At 40.5% G+C, this 24,269-nt stretch overlaps 2 protein-coding genes across 8 annotated transcripts in view; one reads left to right on the top strand and one right to left on the bottom strand.

Moving 5' to 3' along the window:
- smap1 (small ArfGAP 1) overlaps window positions 1-1,901 on the top strand; it is a 128,805-nt gene extending 126,904 nt beyond the window's left edge. For all 5 annotated transcript variants that reach the window (XM_073056487.1, XM_073056489.1, XM_073056488.1 and 2 more), the window contains one exon: window positions 36-1,901. In XM_073056487.1, the coding sequence (XP_072912588.1) occupies window positions 36-170 (135 nt within the window). In that variant the 3' untranslated portion in view covers window positions 171-1,901. The remainder of the gene's footprint in view (window positions 1-35) is intronic.
- A 503-nt stretch (window positions 1,902-2,404) lies between these two features.
- b3gat2 (beta-1,3-glucuronyltransferase 2 (glucuronosyltransferase S)) overlaps window positions 2,405-24,269 on the bottom strand; it is a 62,986-nt gene continuing 41,121 nt past the window's right edge. For all 3 annotated transcript variants that reach the window (XM_073056492.1, XM_073056490.1, XM_073056491.1), the window contains 3 exons: window positions 20,937-21,081; window positions 7,227-7,375; window positions 2,405-2,692 (listed from right to left, as the gene is read on the bottom strand). In XM_073056492.1, the coding sequence (XP_072912593.1) occupies window positions 2,606-2,692; window positions 7,227-7,375; window positions 20,937-21,081 (381 nt within the window). In that variant the 3' untranslated portion in view covers window positions 2,405-2,605. The remainder of the gene's footprint in view (window positions 2,693-7,226; window positions 7,376-20,936; window positions 21,082-24,269) is intronic.

Below are 24,269 nucleotides of genomic sequence, written 5' to 3'. Positions count from 1 at the left end.
TAGTATATGACTGTATTGTCTCATTTCATTTACAGATGAATCAGCAAATGGCAGGAATGAATATAAGTTGCCCAAGTGGTATGATGAGCTTTGGCCAGCCTGCAAGCACAATGGGAGGATGGACAGGTAGTCCTGCAGGCCAGACCCTCAGCACTCAGCTTTGGAAATGAATGATGCCCCACTTATTATGATAAATTCCTGAATTGCATTACAGACTTGTTATTTGATCTATGTGAAAGAAAGCTCTGGTTTGACTGCTAATATTACCTAGTTGATCTAGATCATTCCTGGCAGTCTTGTTTATTCAATCTACTGAAGTGATTCCATGGTTAAACTATGGAAAAGCAGTTTCAGAACTTTTTCTCCCCCATATGTCTTTTTCTAAGATCTGTCCACTGCAGGCTGTCTGAACAGTGTATAATAACTTGTGATGATGTTATTGCGTGACATGTAGTTAGTACTTGTACAGCGAGGGAAAGGGGAAGTGAAATTACCCTCTATGAATCCAGTTCCCTTTGGGAAAAAAATAATCTGCAGACGTCTCTCTAGATGAAATTGTATGAGCCAATGTACGTTAAATAACTAAATGTGTGTGTGTGTTACAAAGCTGTTCTTGGAGTACCAACCATCTTTTGTCTTGTCCGTCATTATTTTTGTTATAATGAGGTGGAGCAATCAAAGTTATGAAAAAAAAATAAATCTGGATGATAGAGTAAACGATTTAAACTTTTGGTTGGGTTTAGATCCCAGGTATTGGAAGCAACTCAGGTTTGAAGTCTTTTACTGCCAGAGATCCCAAAACCATGTTGATTAATTTGTTGTGCAGACATGTTATATGCATAAATCGCCTCACTCCCACAAGTGAATAATATCTTTTTAAACAAAAGGTTACCAGTAGATTGTGTTCAAAATCAAAGCAGTGCTAACATTGAAGCATAAATTTAAACTTCAGATTGAGTTGATATGTTAATGAGTTGCACAATGCAGACATATAGGTAATGGATACCCTAAAGTATCCACTACAAATCAATTTTTAACAAAGCTTAAATTCTCACCTGTGTAAAGCATTGCTAGATACATTTGTGTAGGAGGTTGCAATACTATGATAAATTGCAGTGGTTGGCTCTGTCAAAAATTGAGCAATCTATACATGTTCAGTGGTGTGCTGAACAGTAATTTATTTTAGGCAGTAGTCACAAACTATTCACCATAAACAATGCATCCAAATATTGTGGCATTCATTCAAATGATGTAGAAAATTTATAATGTAATTCTAAATTTATTTTAAACTATTTGAACCAATTGACTGAATGTCTGCTGAGGTTTTAAAAAGGCTAGTTAAAGGAATATGTTTACAGTATTTTATTCCTTGTTTTATGATCCCTTTTTCAGCACAGTAACCTAAATGAGGGTCTTCAAGGACGTAAGCCTTATGTGACAGATAATGATGCGGCAACAAATACTTAAGGGCAGAAATTCTATTTGAGCTCACCAGCCTGTAATTTGATGCTCATCATCTTTGAAAGGCAGAGGATCCCAGGATAATGGGCACAGATTTCAAATTCTGGAGCACCATTTTTTTTAAAGTCCCAATTTGCAAATGATTGATATAGTTTTTAAAACTATTGATGCTATATGATAGTGTTTAAACATCTGTTGCAATAGGAATGATTTCTTTTGAAGCTGAGCATTATAGCTTTGTTAAATATTAACTGCTGCTTTGTAATAGATACTTAAAATGAAGGGTTACCAATTTAAAGCACCAAAGCACTTCTCAAGACATTGAATTTTCCCAGAGCTACATCCAGGTTTATTACTGCGGCTGTGTTTACATTTTATGGTGCCTAGTATAACAAATGTTATTTACCTGTATTAAATCAATTAAACCACTATCTATTGTGCACCATTTGTCTGGTGGAATTATTTACTATCCTGGTCTGAGAGCATTGATTTCATTTGCCTTTGTAAGGTATAAATAATTACCATTGTGTCCTCAGTGAGAGTCCAAGTTCAGAACATTGCTCAAGTTGAATACATTTGGTTTACATTAAAGAAAGGTGGATGTAGGCATTTACTTACGACATTGAAAGTGGCAGTTCAGCTTAATGTCTAGCAAGGCCATGCTAGCTCTCAGTGGTTCTCTGTAATCTGTTCCCACCACATTTCTGTCAGCTCCTCCAGGGGTAATTTACAGTGGCTACCAACCTGTATGTCTTTAGGGTTGTGGGAGGAAGCCAAAGGAACCAGGCAAAACCAAGATCACAACATGGAAACTCCACACAGGCTGGATATGTGAACCAAACTCATCATTAGAGCTATAATGCAGCATACTACCCCACTATAATCTCTATAAATTGGACATGCAGATATAAAATGTATAACTACATGTGTAAGAGAGACTTCATTTGTTTGTGGTACGCCTTTTATTGAAATGAGCACTGTACTACAAACATGCAAAGACACAGCTGTGAAAACTTTAAAACTGATGTTGTGAACTGTTTTGCTTTTAAAAAGAGTCCCAAGTAAATATTTAACAAACTAACAGATTGTTAGTGCAAACTGATTTAGCTGAAGGTATTACCAAGGTGTCTGAGCTCCCTGGATTCTATACTTCAATGTGAATTATATCCTGGTTTTGCTTCGGCTCAAAAGCAAGGTTGGCCTTTTCAGTCCGTGTATGCCAAACAAGCACCTGAAATAAAATATGAAAAGAATAATCATTTGATGCTGTCAAATCCCTCTGCCTGTAGCTCTGAAAATTTCTTAAGTTGAATTAATTATCCAATGCTGTTTTAAAATTATTGTTCAATCTGCCTCCACAATATCAGGCAGTGTAATAAAGATAACACTTAATACTTTTCCAAAAATTTGCATTTCCTAATTTCTCTAATTATTCTATCAAATTCCCCTCATCATTTTTGACGGAGGTTATAGTAGACGCGTTAGTAATCATTTATCAAAATTCTCTAGTTTGCTCATCACTATCTCTAGTGACAGTGATTTTATTGAGGTCCTCACCTCCCATTTCATCCATAACATCCTTCTTTGGCATATTAGACGTGTCCTCCACTGTGAAGACCAACACAAAATAGTCGTTCAATGCCTCAGCCATTTCCTTATCACCCAATATCAATTTCCCCTTCTCGTCTTCCAGGGGACCTATTTTGGCTTTAGCCACCCTTTTCCACTTTATATATTTATAACAACTTTTGCTATCTGTTTTTATATTTTGTGCTAATTTACTTTCATACTCGTATCTTCCCTTTCCTTATTTCTTGTTTAGTTGTTCTGTTGCTTTTTAAAGTTTTCCCAATCCTCCAGTCTCTCACTACTCTTTGCGACTTTGTACATATAAGTTTTTAATTTGATACTATCTTTCATTTCCTTAGTTATCCAAGGCTAGCTCTCCCGACACTTACTGTCCTTACTTTTGACTGGAATATTCTTTTGTTGAGCACAGTGAAAAATCTCTTTGAAAGTACTCCACTGTTCCTCAACTGTCCTACCAAATAGCCTGTGCTCCCAATCCACATTAACCAACTCCTCCCTCATCCTGTTGTAGTCTCCCTTGTTCAAGCATAATACACTAGTTTTAGATCCAACTATTTCATCCTCCATCTGAATGTGAAATTCAATCATACTATGTCTTCAGGTGCAGTAGGGATCTTCACAGCTGTAGTTGTGTTCTCCCTTTCAAAGCGTGCATAGAAGGCGTTGAGTTCATCTGGTAGTGAAGCATCACTGCCATTCATACTATTGGGTTTCACTTTGTAGGAAGTAATGTCTTGCAGACCCTGCCCAGAGTTGCCATGCATCTGATGTTGCCTCCAACCTCATTTGAGATTGTCTCTTTGCCCTTGGAATAGCCCTCCACAAATCATAGCTGGTTTTCTGGTATAGGCCTGGGTCACCAAACTTGAATGCCACAGATCTAGCCTTCAGCAGATGACGTGCCTCCTGCTTTTCATCCATGGCTTTTGTTTGGGAATATACAGTAAGTCTTTGTAGGCACACACCCATCCACATAGGTTTTAATGAAGTCAGTAACAAATGCAGCATACTCATCCAGGTTCGAAGATGGATCCCTGAATGCAGTCCAGTCCACTGTTTCAAAGCAGTCCTGTAGGCGCTCCTGTGTTTCCATTGTCCATACCTTCCTGGTCCTCACTACTGGTGCTACAGTCTTCAGTCTCTGCCTGTACTCAAGGAGTAGAAGTACAGCCAGGTGATCAGATTTCTGAAGTGAGGGCATGGAATGGCACAGTAGATATTCATAATGGTGGTGTAACAATGGTCCAGTGTGTTGTTCCCTCTGGTATTGCAAGTGATCTGTTAATGGTAATTGCTTAGTGATTTTTTTAAATTTCAGACTGGCCTGGTTAAAATCACCCAAAACAACGGTGATGGTGTTAGGGTACACTTTCGTGCATAAACATAGAAAACATACAGCACAATACAGGCCCTTCAGCCCACAAAGCTGTGCAGAACATGTCCCTACCTTGGAACTACCTAGGCTTTACCCATAGCCCTCTTTTTTTTCTAAGCTCCATGTAGCCATCCAGGAGTCTCTTAAAAGAACCTATCATTTCCGCTTCCACCACCGTTGCCGGCAGCCTATTCCACGCAACCACCACTCTCTGCGTAAAAAAATGTACCCCTGACATCTCCTTTGTACCTATTTCCAAGCACCTCAGAACTGTGCCTCCTAGTGCTAGCCATTTCAGCCCTGGGGAAAAGCTTCTGACTATCCACACGATCAATGCCTCTCATTATCTTGTACACTTCCATCAGGTCACCTCTCATCCTCCGTCACTCCAAGGAGAAAAGGCCAAGTTCACTCAACCTATTCTCATAAGGCATGCTCCCCAATCCAGTAAACATCCTTGCAAATCTCTGCACCCTTTCTAGGGTTTCCATGTTGATCTCATTGCTCAGACCATCTAAAACCTGATTGACATTAGCCTGAGATGGAATGTATACTTACCAAAATGATCCTTGAGATTTCTTGCAGTAGGTAAAAAGGACGGCACTTAACTGCTGGATATTCCAGGTCTGGTGAGCAGAATTGGGACAGCGCTGATATATTTGTGCCCCAAGAAGAGTTGATCATGAGGCATACTCCTCCACCTCTGCTTTTGAGAGGTGGACGAGTATGATAACGATGATAGGTCTATCCTGACGGTGTATAGTAATCCCATCGATCAGAATCGCTACATCCAGTGCATAAGGGTTTGAGCAGGATTCCATGAAATGAAGGGCACATGCAGTCCTAATATCTCTGATCCAGCGCCCTAGTTCTGAGATCATCGATTTGATTCACCAGAGACTGCATGTTTGCCAGCAAGTATCTATATTTACCAACAATTGGTCTGTAGGTTGTTATGCATTTCAAGTTCTCATCCCAGATACATCCATAGACATGAGAATATCTATCACCATCACTTTACTGTTTCAGATTGCAGCTACCCTCTGTTTGGAAATTTATTTTCTTCAGAACCTATGTAATTATCTTGCTACTCACAAATCTGAAAGTTGCTCACTATCTATGGCTTTCATAATTTTGTAACCTTCTGTCAAATTTTGTCTAAAACATGTCCTCTGCTTCAAGTTAAACAATTCCCTCACCTTCAAATTGATTTTCTTCTAAAATCTGAAATATTCCATGGCAGCTAAAAATTCTGGTAAACGCCTTTGCATCCCTTCCAATCTAATTATGGCTTGGCAAACAGAATTACACACAATATATCAGCATCCATATGCTTTCCAAGCTGCCACCTTTAGAGTACTGTGGACTTTTGTATACAAAGTTTTGCCTGTTCCTCAATACTTCCTAGAACCCTACCATCCATGGTATATATTCAACCCTTGCTGCATTCATCTTTCATCTCATCAATAACACACACTATCTTCCTCATTACCAACACCAGCACCAATTTTACATCATCCACAAAACAACATACCTCCTACATCTATATCCAAACCATTTAGCTTGCTTTACAGATATCCATGTAAACTAAATCAACACATTAACCTCAGTGTACTTTCTCTAACCCACCCCTTCCCGTCATCTGAATTTTAATGATCTAGGTTTGTTATATATTCATTAGTCAATGAAGCAAGTGGAAAAAAACTATCAAAATTTTAAACAAATTATTAATCAGATTCATTGACAATCCATTGTGAAAAGGTTTAAAAGGCAAATAATCAGCTAAACATGTAGTGAATTTCTTGTGATTTGGTTTATCCAGATCAGAGAAGAATTAGTACTTACCAAATTAACATTATCATGTTTTAATTTTTTACCAAATGTTTTATTATTTCCAAATCATTGGTTAGTACTAGGATTGTAGTGTTTTCCCCAATGTAGTTTGTTTCATTCTTTGTTCCCTTTAATCTATGGTCTGCCCTACTCTCCTATCAGATCCCTTCTTCACCTTTGTCTCTTCCACCTGTCACCTCCCAGCTTCTCACATCATTTCCTTTCATACACACTTCACCTCTCTCACCTGGACTCACCTATTATCTGACAGCTTATGTTCCTCGCCGCCTTTTTATTTTGGCTTGTGACCTCTTCCAGTCCCAACGCAGGGTTTCAGCCTGAAATGTCAACTGTTTATTTCCCTCTGCAGATGCTGCCTCACCTGCTGAATTGCTCCAGCATTTTCAGACTCACATGTCCTTCCTTGCCTCAGTTCAAAGGAAGCTGTTTTCCCTTTGAATCAGCTACAGATTCTGCCCTCCTTTATCATTCCAAGTCAGATCAGCAGCAAATAAAAATTGTTTGTGCAAAGGAATCATGCCAATTGCACAGAATTGACCTGATCTGTCAAAGCAGAAAAGTACAGTGTATGCTGTTAATTCATATTTGTTTATAGAACTTAAAAATTCCGGCCAAGTCTATCCTCGAAGTCATGAGAAGTACAACAGAACAAAATCTTAAAAATATACACAGACAGATGAAACAAAAACTCAAAATGCTAGATGCAGTCAGCAAGCTGGGCCACATCTGTGTAAAGAGAAAGAAGGTGAACTTTCCAGGTCAGAGACAGGGACAAGCTTCAACTTTTATCTGAGGTTCAGTTGGTCATTTTGTTGAAGATGCTGCAATTTCTTAGTGCTCACACAGACCCCTTCTAATCTTGGTTCAATAGTGACATAACAGCAATCAGCAAATAACAAACTAGCAGCGGTAGGTTTTATAGATCAGATAATACATGTAGTCATACCTTAGTGCAGTTAGCAGCTTTTGGCTCAAGTTCTTGGACAGTTGTGATTTGTTTCAGAAAGTCTGATTCCTGCATGCCAGGCTGTGATCCACCCCGTCTGAAGACGGCTTTAGGATTTGATAGAATAACTTTCAAATTCACAGCAAATCCTATATGAAAACAAAATGAGAACTTGCTTTTGTATTTGAAAACAACGGGGTTGCTTGGGAGTAATCATGCTGTCTAGAAATCATTCCTTGACGTGTCTCTATGGTAGCTTTCTGCCTTTTATTTACCATTTGCCATTTGCACTGCAGCAGTCAGCCAAAGTGGTTTTGAGTGACATCTTGCCTATGCCATTGTAAAAGGCAAGTAGCCCTACTTGTTTTAGTGTGTACAGTCAATCATGCCAATTCTAAAGATGGAGAATGCTAACTAAAGTAAGTTTGGTTCAATTTCCTCCGCTGTCTGTAAGGAGTTTGTACATTTCCCCCATAACCCAGTGGGTGTCCTTAGGGTGCTCCAATTTCCCCCCACAGTCCAAAGACTTACTGGTTGGTAGGTTAATTGGCCGTTGTAAATTGTACTGTGATTAGGCTAGGATAAAATCAGGGGATTGCTGGGCAGTGTGGCTCAAAGGGCCGTCCTGTATCTCAATAAATATATGACAGAGCATGATCCATTTAGTCCATATCCACAGTAAGCTGCAAATAAGCGAAGCCTGCACAAGATTGAAAGGGCTACACAAAAAAATACCTTTTTTATTAAATCCACAGCTATTAGTAGGCTTCAAGTTTTAAATTATTGATCAGAAAATAATTATTTACTTATTTAAGAATTTATGCATCGTTCTGAACCATAACAGTCCCATTAGTTTTAAGCCGTTTTACTAGTCCATTTTAAATTGTGTAAAAAAAAGGTTATTTTTCATGATAAATCTACTCTTATCTCAAAAATACACTTTGCTTTGTTACCCACTTTTTAAAATTTCATGCACTTTATAAACAGAATTGCACACAAAAGATTTTACGTTAATGACTATACAACTGAATTTCAGGTGGCAAGTTAGTGTGGCAGGTGTAATGAGTTTTACGTTGTGTCCTTGTTCAAAGCTTACCGCCATCATTTGCAGTTTTATCAGTTTTCATTGGGGATAAAACAGTCACAGAAAACAATCATGTTTGCCTGGATATCTAAAGACCAGTGGTTGCTAAAGATGCACTGCTTGCATCCCAAAAGAAAATCTTCCCTGAGGGTCGATCTTTGTACTTGGAAAAGCTACTGCATGCTGTTGTAACCATGCATGCTGCAATGATTTGGGAGTCTCTGCCTTCTCAAGTAAGGAGGCAAATGGATTATCCTTGATGAGAAGGTTAAATGAAAACTTAATCGCTGTGATGATTGTACGCTCTAGTATCAATTGTTTGGTGACAATAAAAGTAATCTGGTGATTTGAGATTTACACTCTTGTATAATTTGATCATCTGATTTTTGAAGTGACATTATTTATTTATGGTATGTCAGTACAATGCATGTTATTGATGATTCAATTATCTGAAATATAACCTTGGGAGACTCAGTTAATCAAATTCCATCCCCGTCAATGCTTTCTGAGTCCAACTTCTACACAAGAGTTTTCAAACTCATAAGTTCCTTGTAACTACTAAGAAATTTATGTTTGATTCAAAGCAAAAGTTGAAATAACAATATCATAAAACAATGGTATTAAAATGTAAAGGAAAAAAGAACTTTTATCATTATGATTTCCTCTGTTCGGACAAGACAGCAATGTAGTATTTAAAACAATTTTTAATATTGTGAAGCTTTGAATGAACAGAAAATAGGCTGCAATCATTTGTGAGCTTAGGAGGATGAAGGCACATGATGGAAACTCCTTTGCTTGCATCTTTGGAAATAGTTCAATTTCTATCTTTATTATCTCTATTTTTCCCTTTTCAGGTTTCTTTTGAAGACCCTGACCTAGAGCTACATGCTGACTTCAGTTCTTGGTGGGAATGGGACTTGTTCTCATGGTCTCATGACTGGCCAGTATTCGGTATACCAAGGACACGGCCTAGAAGACTAGCGCCTTCAGGGTCCTGGGGTTTTGTGACTCTGGAGGCGCGCAGACACGAGGTCGGTGCCACTGCAGAAAACTGGTGTGTTGTGGGAGATGGAAGATCGAAAGCAGCGAGCTGGCTGTGTGCCCAGAGACCCGAGTTCTTTGGGCACAGAGCTCGGAAGAAGCAATGCAACAGATTTTTAACACCATAAATCTGTGAGTTGTTTCGTTATGTCTCCTCTTTTGCTGTGAAATGGAGACACCTCTTTTTTCCCTGGTAGGTAGATAGAGAGCCTGTGGTATGTTGAATACCTGGTAGTCTTTAAGGTACTGCAAGTTTGTGTATTTATTGTTGCTTTGCTGCACACTTGACTGCTTGGTGGGGGTGCCATTGCTTTGCTGCTGGGGGAGGGAGGGGGATCATTGCTTTTTGCTGCTGGGGGAGGGAGGGGGATCATTGCTTTGCTGCTGCTTACGCATGGGAGCGGGGAAGCTGGGGTTCTAACATTTAACTGTCATTCATTCTTTGGGGCACTCTGCTTTCGTGGAAGTTTGTGAAGAAAAAGGATTTCAGAATGTATATTGTATACATCTCTCTGACATTAAATGTACCCATTGAAACCTATTGATTACAAAAATGATGGCAGTTACTTGTGTTGGAATTACCAATATTCTACCGGTGCCCTGGAGAGCAATAGGGAGTGCGTGTGTAAGGTTTAGGGGCATGAGTATCAGGAGCATGCACAAATGTGTCAGGGAACCAACTGTGTGGTGGGGACCTAATGGGAAATTGGCACGTGTCACCCATGTATGTGATATGCGAAGAGTTAAAAATCAGAACAAACAGAGGTTGGAAAATAAGGTCAAGTCTGGCAATGCTTATGGTGGGTACCTAAATACAAGGACTTTCCATAACAAGACTTGAGATGAAGGCATCAACAAGCATGTTGTAATCTGTTGTTCCAACTAGCAATAAAAATAGCTCAAAAGATAGGCTAGCCTAACAGGGTTTTCAGATGGGGAGGGGATAAAAAGGGCGTGGCAATACTCTGTAGGACCAGAAGATACAGGAGCAAAGTTCGGCCACTTGGTCCATTAAGTCTGCTCCATCATTCTATCGTGGCTGATTTATTATCTCTCTCAACCTCATTCTGCTGCCCCCACCTCGTAACCTTTGATGCCCTGCCTAACCATCAACCTATCAACCTCTGCTTTAAATATACTCAATGACTTAGCCTCCACGACCATCTGTGGCAATGAATTCCACATATTCACCACCCTCTGGCTAAAGAAATTCCACCTCACCTCTGTTCTAAATGAATGTCCCTCTATTCTGAGGTTATGCCCTTTTGTCCAAGACTCCCCCACTATATGAAACACTCTCTGCACATCCACTCTGTCTCTTACAGAAACAGTCACAACTGTGGGAAGGAATTTGTTAGAAGGGCCATAAAATGAAGTCCAGTAGGTTGAATGAAAGAACAAAAAGGAAGGTGGTCATACAGTTGGAAGCATGCTCATTTACAGCACATTTCTGTGGTGCAAAAACAAAAGAACAGTAAAGGGGTAACTGACATCCCAACTGGGACTGTCATCTAAAAGGAATATTCTAAAGCTGCATTCGAAAGAACCCTTTTAACTAAACTGTCCAAGCCCCACAAGAGGGGCAGCAATTCTGGATTTAGATTTGGGGAAAAGAATAGGCCCCTCTTGCAATAGTGATCATAGTTCAGATAGATTTTCCATAGTTATAGAGGACATAAAATAGTAGGGAAGTTCCTAAACTGCAGTTGCCCAGTTTTGTTTGGCTAAGAAATGATTTAAGCAAAATGGTTTGGAAACAGCTATCTGAAGATAATTCAGGCTCCAGCAATGGGATCCATTAAAAGATGAGATTCAGAAGGGTCTGGAGAAATATGCTCTGCTTTCTTCTTGCTGCTGCCATGGGAAGAAGGTATAGCAGACTTGAGTATCCCACCACCAGGCTCAGGAACAGTTATTATACTTCAACCATAAGGCTCCAGAACCAGCACTCACCTCAATACTGAACTGATTTCACAACCTATAGACTCACTTTCAAGGAGTCAATCCTTGAAAGTGAATATTATTTATTTACTTATTATTTTGTTATTGTAGTTGCATAGTTGTCTTTGTTTGCACATTGGTTGTATGACAGTCTTTATAAAGTTTTTCATTGTAATTCTTTGATCCTGTGAATATTTGCAAGAAAATTAATCTCAGAGTAGTTTATAGTGTCATGTATGTACTTTACTTTGAACATGTTCCCACAAAGAAACACAGTAGAGAGAGACCCTTGAATGATAAAGTGTCTAGAGGGTAGAATAAGGCAAAGGTAAAACAGCAGAAAGCTTGGAAGAATACAGAAAATGCAAGAATTAGAAAGGAAATTATTAAAGCAAAGGTAAGATATGAAAATATACTGGCAACTAAAATGAGAAAAACCTCAAAATATGTTCTATCATTGCATAAACAGCAGAAGGATAATTAAGCGAGTAAAACCAATTCAGGACCAAAATTGAGACAAAGGATGTGAGGAGGGTTCTTTACTCTTTACAAATACCTTGTAACTGTCTCTTTAAATAGACTGTGGGACATGAAGGGAGTGCCATCATGGCTGTAAATAAAAAGGAAAGGTGTGAATCGTTGGATGGGATAAACACAGTTAAATAACAAGTATGAATGGGTTGAAAATATTTGAAAGCGACCCAGCTATAGTATAACTCAGGTTGCTAAACATTAGCATAGGAAGAAATATGAACCTGGACCATTTCTCACTACTCCATGGTACAGTTGATGCTCTCAGGGAAGGAAAGGATAATGATTAATTAGACCCAATTAGTTTAAGAAAAATCAGGAGCTGATTTAAGTAAATCATTCCTGATATTCTTAACCTCAACACCACTTTATACACTCATAGTGTGTCCTCCGATTTCTGTTACAAAGTACCTTGTTAAGGTATTCAGCCCCAATCCTTTGTTCAGATAAATGAGTATTACAACCAGGGATTTGGTCAATTTAACTGAGAATTTTTATTTGTGAATCACATGCTGTCTTTTTCTCCCCCACAGTAAAGCCTAAAACAAAGACAGTAATTTGAAAAGCATGAAAAACTAATAATTCAAAAACATAAAAACAATTCAAAAGTATTCATCCCCTTTGATCAGTAGTTAGTTGAACCACCTCTCACAGCTATTATAGCCAGTAGGCTTTTAGGATATGTCCCTATTAGCTTTGCAGAATGTGATGGAGCAAAATTTGCCCATTGCTCCTTGCAAAATTGCTCAGGCTATGCCAGGTTAGTTGGAGAGCAGCAGAGGATAGCAAACTTGTGGTCTTGCCAGAGATGTTCAATTAAGTTAAGATCAGGACTCTGACTAGGCCACTCAAGGTCGTCAATTTTCTTCATTTGAAGCCACCCCATGGTTGCTAAGGCAATGTACTTTGGGTCGTTGGCCTGCTAAAAGACTAATCTCACCAGTTTAAACTATATGGCAGAGGCTAGCAAGTTTGTATCCAGGATCTTTTTGTATCTAGTAGCACTCATCTTCCCATCAATCCTGACCAGATTTCTAATCACTGCCGCTGAAAAGCGTCCCCATAGCTCAATACTACCTCCACCATACTTCAGAGTTGGAAAGATGTTACCTGGTGGTTGCACAGTGTTATAATTTCTCTATACGTATCACTTAGTGTTGAGGCCAGAAAGTTCCACTTTAGTCTCATCTGACCACAAGACCTGCTTCCACATCTTTACAGTATCTTCTAACTGATACTTTACAAAGTCATTATGGGCAACGATATGCTTCTCTTAAAGCCAGGGCCTCTTGCCACTCTTCCATAAACACCCTTTTTTTGTGCAAGGCCTTTGAGATTATGGAGCCATGAACTTCATCTCCAGTTGCAACTGCTGACTTCTGCAGCATTTTAAAAAAATGAAACTATAAAAGTTTATTTGCACAACAAATACAAAAAGTACAAAACTCTCAGTATTTACAAGACACTGAGTACATTCTGTAAAACATGATCACTACTGACTATAAAACAGACAATTCCCTGGGGGTCCCCGCTCCTGGAAATCCCCCACTGTACCTATTGTGACCATATGCTCCCTCTCCAAGGACAGCTGGGCACAAGTGTATCTTCGAAAGAGGGGCAGGCAGTCAGCCCTAGCAGAGCCCTCCACTTTTCAGCGCCTAGACCCGTGAATGTCCATCTTGACCAGGCCCAGGAGCAAGCCCATCAGTAGATCCTCCTCGCAACCCGCCCCCTTCTGTACTGGGTGCCCATATATGAGGAGCACGGGGCTGAAGTGCAGCCAGAACCCAAGCAGCTGCCCCTTCAGATACTCAAGCCGGGGCTGCAGCCTCTCTCACTCCATATCACTGACTGCTTCCACCCGCAGAATGGACAGGTGGATGGGGAGTCAGTGAACCTGCTTAAAAACATGTTGTGACTTCTGCAGCTCACTCAGAGTGACTGCTGGCATTAAAATAGCCTCTCTTACAAATGCCAGTCCTCTGTAGCAACTAAGTTTAGAAGAGCAGCCTGACCTAGGAAGTGTCTCTGTGGTTTCATATTTTTCCACTTTTCCATGATGGGCTGTACTGAGCTTCGATGTATGTTCAGTGCCTTTGAGATGGTCTCATCCCCTTCCCCAGATCTGTGCTTCTCTGTATCAGTTCCCGACTTGTTTTGACTTCTCTTTTGTCTTTATTTTGGTTTGGTCTGTTGAAAATCTATCGTACTGTTGTACCTTGCCAGTGGGGTGGGGGGGGGGGGGGGTTCGGTATTTATTCTTCTGAATTCATTGAGAACAGGTGATCCTCCAATTTTCTAGTACATCCACAAATTGGGTGAATTGGCAATGTTATATATTAACCTGAGAAAAGTCAGCACAGTAATTACTAAGGGGACGAATACCTTTTCAGCCTCAATTTTGTTTTTTTTTTAAATATTTAGTAAATTGCTAACAGATTTTGGAATTTTTCTTTTGATGTAACATAATGCACAGTATTTTGTAGATTTGTTAAAAATCCTACTTCAACATATTTAAATTTAGTAAATGAGACAATAAAAGGTAAAAATGGTTGTAGAGTTGAATACTTTTAAGGCTCTGTATCTTGAATAATCTCAGGAACGGAGTGTCCACAGCTTCTCTGATTGAGAATGTCAAAAACTCATCCCATTGATGAAGAGGTTTCTTCTATCAAAAGGATATACCCTTGTTTTAAAACTCTGATCTTCGGGAGTGCAGCACCTCTGAAACTATGTGCTACATGTAGCTACCCATCCTAGGAATCTCTAGGTCCAAATGTCAGGTCACTTATTTCTTAGTTAAGGGCCCTTGTTTAACCACTCATTATATTCCTTCTTTTAACAACCTCTAAAATAAATTATTTAATGTCCTCTGTCTCTTCCAAACCAGAATATAATGGTCTACCTACCAAATATTGAAAGACTTGGATAGAGTATGTTACATACCCCGTAACTGGGTGTCTGACCAGCAAAGATAGAAGAATCTGTTGGAGTCTGGTGGTACTATTTTCAAACAGTGTTTATTAGTAAAATATACAAATCAATATCAACAATGCAAATATATAGATAATACACGTTAGCAATACTAAACCTAAAAGTGTGGGTATAATAATAATCAATAATAAACAAGCTCTATCGATGTCTATGGGATAATGAATTGTCATATGTGAATATAAATTTCAGTTCAGTTCGTACGTGCTGAGGTAGTTGTTGGTCGCTGTGTTGTAATTGTTGGAGAGAGAGACAGAGAGAGAGAGAGAGAGAGAGAGAGAGAGAGAGAGAGAGAGCAAACAGTGACAGCTACAGTCAGGCAAACCTTCCTTTACGTTCTTGATCCGTCGATGTGTTGTGGCCATTCAGGTATGACCCCTCTGTCCTTCAGCTAGACCGTTCTTCTGTGGTGGACTCGTCACCCAGGCAAGGGTGGACACACACACAAGCCCCCACCGGCCCTGCTATAACACTGAGAGTTAAACTGACCGATCCTTTGTTCGGTCCCCGATGCCCCACACCTTCTCGTGGGTTCCAACACTCAAGCAATGCTCATTAGTGTGTCTCCGCAGACCTTACTTTTATCCCTACTCACGGGGTCTCAGGTGACAATCAGTTTTGAATGGCTTAGTCCATCAAACCAGCCCACTCTGGCTGTCCACTGAGGAATTTTAATGAACAGAATAGTACCAAGTAAACAATCCTTCTCAGAAGCCATAAGTCTTTCAGGAGTCATAATATGGTGGAACAACAAGCCTCTCTCCCCTCTCTTATCAGTAGCAGATGTTCTGGCATGTTTTTGTTCCATCTCTTTCTCTGTCATTAGCAGCATGGCAACAGTAATGGTTTGTGATTCTCCCGGGGGGAGGGGGGGTGGAATATGGGCAACTCTGTACCCTTCTGCCCATCAGAGTTGTTCATCCTTCATAACAAGTAGACATGGAAAGAATGTTTCAAATTATGGGAGAGTCTCAGACTAGAAACCACAGCCCCAAAATACAAGAACTCTCACGCCCCACAGTACAGAAATGAGGAAGAATTTCTTTCACCAGAGGGTGTTGAATCTATGGAATTCATTGCCACAGGTGACTGTAGAGGTTAAGTCATTGATAGGTTCTTGATTTGTAAAAGTGCCAAAGGTTAAGGGGAGAAGGCAGGAGAATGGGGTTAAGGGGAAATAAATCAGCCATTGTGGAATGACAGAACAGACTTGAAGGGCCAAATGTATTTCCTTGTCCCCCATTACTACTTTTCCAATGTCATTTTCCTGCAGTCCGATATCTACTCTTGCCTCTCTTTTACTCTTTATATATCTGAAAAAAGTTTTGCGTCCTCTTTGATATTATTGGCTAGCTTACCTTCATATTTCATCTTTTTGTTCCATATGACTTTTTTGGTTGTCCTCTGTCGATTTTTTTTTTTAAAGCTTCCCAATCCTCTAACTTCCTACTAACTTTTGCTCTTTTTCATTGATTTGACTTCCCTTGTCAGCCACGGCTGTGTTATCCTGCCTTTAGAACACTTTTTCTTCTTTGGCATGTATCTATTATGCACTTCCGAATTGTTGCCAGAAACTAAGTCATTGCTGCTCTGCTATCATGCCTGCTGGTGTCCCCTTCCAATCAGCTTTGGCCAGCTTCTCTCTCATGCCTCTGTAATTCTCTTTAATCCATTATAAATTAATACATCTGAGTTTAGTTTCTCCCTCTCAATTTGCAGGGTGAATTCTATCATATTATGATCACTGTTTTCTAAGGGTTCCTTTTCCTTAAGCACCTTAATCAAATTTTGTTCATTACACAATGTCAGTTCATTCAGTCCATGTCAGTCCGCTCTTAAAGATAGCCATGTCAAGGGATATAGGGAGAAGGCAGGAACGGGGTACTGATTGTGGATGATCAGCCATGGTCACAATGAATGGCAGTGCTGGCTCGAAGGGCCAAATGGCCTACTCCTGCACCTATTGTCTATTGTCCAGAATAGCCGATTCCCTAATGGGCTCAACCACAAGCTGTTCTAAAAAGCTATCTCATAGGCAATAAATTCTCTTGACCTTAGACTCATAGGCTTATAACTACTTGGCTTATCGCTGCTACCCTTTATGAATAAAGATACTCTGTTTGGTGTCCTTCAGTCATCTGGCACATTTAAAAATCTCTGTCAAGCTCCAAACATTCATCTCTTATAGCACACATTTAAACTCTATAAACATATAATACATCTTCCTTATTAATAATATTTAGGATTTCACAACCCTCTACTCCTATCCCTTCCCAAGTTCTTCAACTACAATGGGAAATCAAAAGAGGAGTTCCTCCTACCAGCGGGAAGGAGATACAGGAGGATGAAGATCCACACTCAGTGATTCAAAACAGCTTTTTCTCCTCCACCATCAGATTTCTTCGTTAACAATAAATCCATAAACACTACTTCATTATTCTTTTCCTGCACCATTTTAGAAATTTATGGAAATTACAGTGGATTCCAGTTAATTGGGCCGTCAGTTAATCAGGGCAGCCATTACTTTGTGACAACTCTTAAAGAACAAAAACTATTCGAGAAAATAGCCACAATTCCCTTCATTTATCTGGGACAGGAGACTGTTGCCAAAGAGTTTCTAACTTGTGCCAGTCATGTGTACGTGTGTAGCTATTAAACACTACTCCATACTTAGAGTGAATGGTTTTAAAATTGCACCTGTTGCAGGTGTTTGTGTTCAAAAATGATTTTTGTCACTAATAGTTGGTGAGAAAAAAAGCAGTAAGATAATTCAGAATGGTTTTGCTCACTGTGGTTTCAAGCATCAAGGCTTGGAGATGCCAGTAATGGCCAGGAGTGAAAATGAAAGAATTTCACTATTTCAGTAAGTTAGGAATTGCAAATAATTGAAGATATTGACAATCATCTTGAATATTAGAATTAAAATGAGGATTTGAAGAGTGCAATTATTCACTTTAATTGAACTAAAAGTTCAAAGTTCTAAGTACATTTGTTGTCAAAGTATGTATACATTATAGAGCCTTGAGATTTGTCTCCTTACAGACATAAAACAAGAAGCCAAAAAGAACCCATTAAAAAAAGACTAACAAACACCTGTTACAAATGTGAAGCAACTCTGAGTTGTACAAAGTCGCCCCCTCCTTTTTGAGAATCGCAAGATCGCTATTATTTCAGGTCTGAGACCCAGGAAATGAGAGAGAGACATCCAGAATACAGAAGGTTTGGAATGTGTCCTGACATCAGCGGAACGGAACCACTGATAACGGCCATTGTCTTTTGGAGACGAAATTGTGTATTGAGTACTGTACTATTCATTGAAACCCCTCAGGGGACAACCAGAGTGGTCTGGTTGAGGGATTGCATCATCCCAACCTGATTGACATCTGAGACCCCGTGAGTAAGGATAAAAGAGGGGTCTGGGGAACAACCCCTTTAGACGCACCAGGAAGAACGCTAGAGATCCCGTGACAGCGTTTTATAGCGAAAGCCGGTGGGGGCTCGTGTGCGTCCTCCCTTGCCTGGGTGGCGGGCTCACCACAGAAGAACGGTTTAGCTAACGGAGAGGCCACAATTGAATGGCCACGACAACGAGACACCTGACGGATCGAAATCATAAAGGTTGGAAAAACCCGTAGCGGTAAGTGTTCCCATGATCTCTCTCTATCTCTCTCCAACAAAGTGCAACACAGCGAAAACCAAAAGACGGCAGCTTGTGGAACTGCAGTGAACTTTATATTTCCATCGGACAATACATTATCCCCTAGATAACGATAGAGCTTATTTCTTATTGATTATTATTATACCCGCACTTTTAGATTTGGTATTGATGACATATATTATCTGTATATTTGCATTGATATTATTTTTGTGTATTTTTACTAATAAATACTGTTAAAAATAGTATCATCAGACTTCAACGGACGTCTCTATCTTTGCTGGTAAGTGACCCAGTTACAGGGTTTGTAACACACCCAATGTGCAGAAGGAGAAAAAAAACAGAAATAGTGCAAATAAAAGCAACAGTATTCAGAATGAAAGTGAGTCCATAGACACAAAGCCTGGAGCAGGTCCACAGCCTCAGTTCATAACATAGAGGAGTAAATTGTGGCAGAGCTTGCAGACACAAAGCCCAGAGCAGGCCCACAGCCTCTGAAGAGCAGAGCAAATGTCACGGAGTAGCAGGTAGAACTGGCCCAACCCTCGCCTCCGGTCCTGACACCCTTCCTTTTCACTTCATCCAGCCCTGCGTTTAAATCATCCAAATATCAGGTCGTTCTAAGACTCACTCTAAGACCCGGGCCCTGTCGGATTGATATGTTCTGGTCCTAGACCCCACCACCACATTCTGACTTGTACCCGACCTTCCCAAATCTGCCTGGCGTTTCGATCAATCAGACATCACTCTCGGTTTAGGTGGACTGCTCCGAAACTTCTCTGCTTCACATGGCCCAATTCTGTTTCAACCATGTCTCCATCCTGCTCTGACCATTTCTCCTCAAAAATGCCTTGATTTTGCTCTGTCTTTGCATTTGTTGGTCAGAATAAACCACAGTATACAATTAGTGAATTTGACAAATCAATGATAGGGGAAGCAGACAAATTAATTGTCTTCGTTTCCCTTCCATTTTGTGAGCTCTGAACTGATTCTTGCTCTGGGATAATCTAATCAGAGCAATCGAATGTGGACAAAACTCAGGTAATGACCTGCTAAACCAGAGACCATTCTCAGATGAGTAGGTACTTATTACGTAAAATGCCAGACGTACCAAAGAAGCAATTTGTAATCTCCTGGGACTCTGTCTGGGCCACCTCATTTAACTGCTTTGGACCAGTTAGAGTTGAAAGACACAAATCCACAAGGCTGGGGTGGGCAGAACCATGAAACAATGTTGGTTGTAGCCCTGTACAAGAACCAGTAAGAAGGTGACCCAGGTAGATCAGGTAACCTTGAGCCAATGGGATAAAGATCCACCAGTTCAACTGAGGAGAAATACAAGAATCAGGAGCTCCAAATGCACAGGGGCATTAACTCTCCAGCAACCAAAGAACAACCATCACAGATAGGAGGATCCCACAGACAAGTGGAGATTGGAACCTGTAGACTCCTTTCACGGGTAATACCTCATCTCTTCATTGACTCTTCAAGGAAGGTCAGGGAATTCTAGTGGGTGTGCACACAGGTAGTTAGTTTGTGAACCCATGTGTTTTTTAATTGAGACAATAAAGGTTACATCAATACAGATTCTCTGTGGCTCACTGATAATTATTACAAGGGGTCGTTCTTGAAACACATTGCACCGGCACACCTCAACCCTCGAGTCAGTCTTGCCTCTGCTTGCCTCTTCATTGTTTGTGGTGAGCATTTACAATTCTTTTTTAATATATAGAAAATAGGATTATTGACAAAGTATTTTGTTGTATTTCTTGCTTTGCGAACTCCCAGCAAGTTATTGCTTATCTTCAGTATCAGCATCTTAAATCGGATAGGATTTATAGAATTAAGCCATTGAAGGTTCACTTGTAGATCCAGCAATTCAGCAATTCTTCTAATTGGGTCATTATATTACTAACATAAAGATGATAAGACATAGGAACAGAATTAGGCCATTTTAGCCCACTGAGTCTGCTACACCATTCTATCGTGGCTGATATATTACCCCTCTCAATCCCATTCTCTTGCATTCTCCCTGTAACCTTTTATGCCCTTAAATATACCCAGTGACTCTGCCTCCACAGCTATCTGTGCCAATTAATATAACCAATTTACCATCCTCTGGATGAAGAAATTATTCCTTATCTCTGTTCTTAAGAGATATCCTTGGACCAGAGTGTACAGTTTCACAATCTTAGACATTCCTACTATTAGAAACATTCTCACCATGTCCACTCTATCTAGGCTTTTCAATATTCAGTAAGAGGAATCATGCTAGTATACTATATGTGTGCACAAACTTCATTGGCTATTTCTAATATTAAATTGTCAATATTAAGCCAGAGTGCCAGGGGAAGAGTTAGCCAAAACCATTTCTCTGATACCAGTGAATGCAGAAAATAGGTATGAGCTTCAAACCAGAATGATCCACTGAACATTTTTAAACGTAACGGAGCTGGTGTTTGCCTACCTGCCATATCGATGGCGAAGGGTCTGTCCGGTCTCCAGCCTGTATACCAGCCCACCACGTGGCCTTGTTCCACGAGTGGCCGCTCATACCGACGGCCCCCAGCCAATCCCACTGGCCAGACAGCCACCTTTTTGGTGAAACGCATCTAGAAAAGCACCAAGGCAAGCAAGTGATTAACCAGCAAGTGCAGGAATTGCCTTCACTAGCAGAAGGAGAGAATGATATAGCTAGATAATAACATTTTTCTTTTCCTCAGTTGTCCAAAAGTCTTTGGGACCATTCCCTACTTCTGAACATTCCTCTGGCAGGTAATACTAAGTCAATCCATATCTGATGCACATGGTTCAGCAACTGGTTGGTCAACATACTGTGTACATTCATGTGCAGGGAGGTAATCACTAGCTTGCTCACATCCCTATTAAAGCCCTCCCTACCATTGAGCACACCTACAAGGAGCGCTGCCACAAGGAAGCAGCGTCCATCATCAAGGACCCTGCCATCCAGACCATGTCCTCTTGTCGCTGCTGCCATCAGGAAGGAGGTGCAGGAGACTTGGGTCCCACACCACCAGGTTCAAATGTGGTTATTACCATTTAATCATCAGGCTTCTGAAGCAGCCTGGATAATATCGCTCACCTCAACTCTGAAATGATTCCACAGCCTATGGACTTAATTTCCTATTATTTATTTACTTGTTTTGTTCTTGTCCTCGTTTGTTCTTTGTTTATTTGTCAATCTTTGTGATTGCATTGTAAGTTTTGTTCTGTAAATGGTGACATATACATGACCCTGGGCCTTTTATGCCTTGGCAAAGGCATTCAGGGTATTTTGAAGGCATTGTTCAGAGCGTGCTGTGACGGCGTTGTCAACTAAAGTTCCACGGTAGTGGTGGTGGTGCTGGCCTTGAACTGCTGGAGGTTGAAATGATTGCAGTGCATTCTATGGATGGTTGAGATTCCCTGTGGCAGGTCTTGGCCAAAGAGGTGAGGGATGGGAGCAATAAAGGTGGCAAATAGGGCGGGCACAATGATGCAGTCCTGTTTATCAGTGAAGGGTTCTGATTCAACAATGCTATTTCTGAGTATATGCCATCATGCAATAGCCTCAATATCTGTAAGTACTTTTTGGGTCAGCTATGTCTTGAACATATATGCCAGAGAGCTTGGCAGTCTATGTCAGGATTATATTAGCCACCACCCAACTGCCACTTATCCAGCTCTCCATAAAAGTTATGACATGGCCCTTGAACATCTAGACCACTCTCTATTCCATGGCAGCATTCACTCCTCAAAGACAGTTACCGATTCAGAGATATACCACTGCTTGAGTAGTGCTCATGGAGGTTCTGCAAGATTAAGGAAAAAAGCCCTTGAAGACCAGGTCCAAACAAAACTTTTGTTTCTTCCTACATTAGCATGATGAGGCTACCTTCAGGGTGGAGGCGCAACACTTTATATTCTGACTGGGTAGCACCCAACCAAGAGTGGGCATAAATATTAATTTTGCTTTCTGGGAAAAACAATCTCCTCCCCCTCCCCTCTTCTTCTATTACCAACTCTGGCTTCTTACCTATTCTCACCTTACCCTGGTACCCCTCCACCTTCCCTTTCTCCTACTAGATTACTTTATCTCCACCCCCCTACCTTTCCCACCCAGCTGGCTTCACCTATCACCTTCTGCTATCCTTCTTCCCTCCCTCACCCCCCCCCTTTAATTTTGGCATCTTCCCCCAATCTTTTCCAGTCCTGAAAAAGGGTCTCGGCCCAAAGCATCGACTGTTTATTCATTTCCATAGATGCTGCCTGACATGCTATGTTCCTCCAGCATTTTTGTATCGTACTTTAGATTTTCAGCATCTGCAGAATTTCTTCTGTTTATAATCTCTGGCAATGCTTGATTGTAAAAATAACTGGAACACCCAAAGATCTGACTAATGACAAAATGTAAAAAGACAGAACTGCCCCTTTAAGTAGTTAAGGGCTTTTTGGATGGAGAAGTGACAGCCACAACATTCTTTCTTTATGCATGTGATACAAAAACTATTAGGTGATCTTGACTTTCTCACATTCATACTAAATCTTAGTGAAGGAGGTTTTGAAGTTTGTGCATCTGGTTCTCATATTCAATACTGCTCATAATCAGAGAGTGATTGTTAATCAGAACCATACAAAGAGTACAAGTATTAACAGAAACTATCATGTTAATTGTTTGCAAGCTTACATTTAAATTGTCTTTCCTACATTACTATGAGGAGCTGAATCGTGGAGCAGCTGCAGCAGGTACCCGAGAGCCCTGGAACAATACCACCAAAGATCCTTATGAAAGATTGAGCATCAGCTGGAAGGACAAACACATAAACAAACTCCAGCACATTGGAGGAGGTCAACATGAACAGCATCTCCACTACAATAAAGCAACACCAATTCCGATTGATAGGTCAGGTCATCCAGTTGCCAAACTCTCATATTCCCAATCAGATCCTTTACTCCCAGTTGAAGGAAGGTCAGCGGACCCCTGGTGGGCAAAGGAAACGCTTCAAACTGTAACATCAAAATCAGCCTGAAGAAATTTAACATTACATCTAAAGACTGGGAAGATACTGCACTCAATAGATACACCTGAAGGAAATTTGTTCAAGAGGGAGGTGCAGTACACAAGAGCACCCTGGAGAACGTGGCATCTGCGAAAGCAGAGACTGAACAACCAGATTACCTACATTGTACCAGGTTTTTTTTTTGCAACATTCCCTGTAAACTCTAGACTGTTGTGCATGAAAATCCCAGGAAATCAGCGATTTCTGACATGCTCAAACCACCTTTTCTGGTATCAACAATCATTCCACAGTCAAAGTCACCTAGGTCATATTTCTTCCCCATTCTGATGAACGACAACTGACCACGTCTGCATCTTTTAATGCATTGAGTTGCCACCACATGATCGGCTGATTAGATATTTACGAGCAGGTGGACAGGTGTACCAGATGGTTGAGTAAGGACAGCCAGTGCAGTTGGTTAAAAACAAGGGTGTGCTTAACCAAGCATGATTAAACTCTTGATACATGGATCTTCACAAATTCTCTCACAGCAGCCTGCCACAAAGACAGAAAGCAATGAGAGGTGAAAAAATGGTGTTTTCCAGAACTTCTGTTTCAGTGAAGTAGCCAGCATAATCAAAAACCCCACCCACACTGGGCATTCTTTCCCTTCCCCTCTTCCATCAGGCTGAAGATACAAAAGCCTGAGTGTATGTACCTCCAGGCTCAAGGACAGCTTCTGTGGCCCTGTTATAAGACTATTGAATAGTCCCTGATAAGGTGGTGCCTTGACCTCATGA

Source organism: Hemitrygon akajei, chromosome 9, assembly GCF_048418815.1.
Source record: "Hemitrygon akajei chromosome 9, sHemAka1.3, whole genome shotgun sequence".
Lineage (NCBI taxonomy): Eukaryota > Metazoa > Chordata > Chondrichthyes > Myliobatiformes > Dasyatidae > Hemitrygon > Hemitrygon akajei.
Note: the sequence above shows the minus strand (reverse complement) of the source record. Positions and strands in the feature narration are given on the sequence as shown.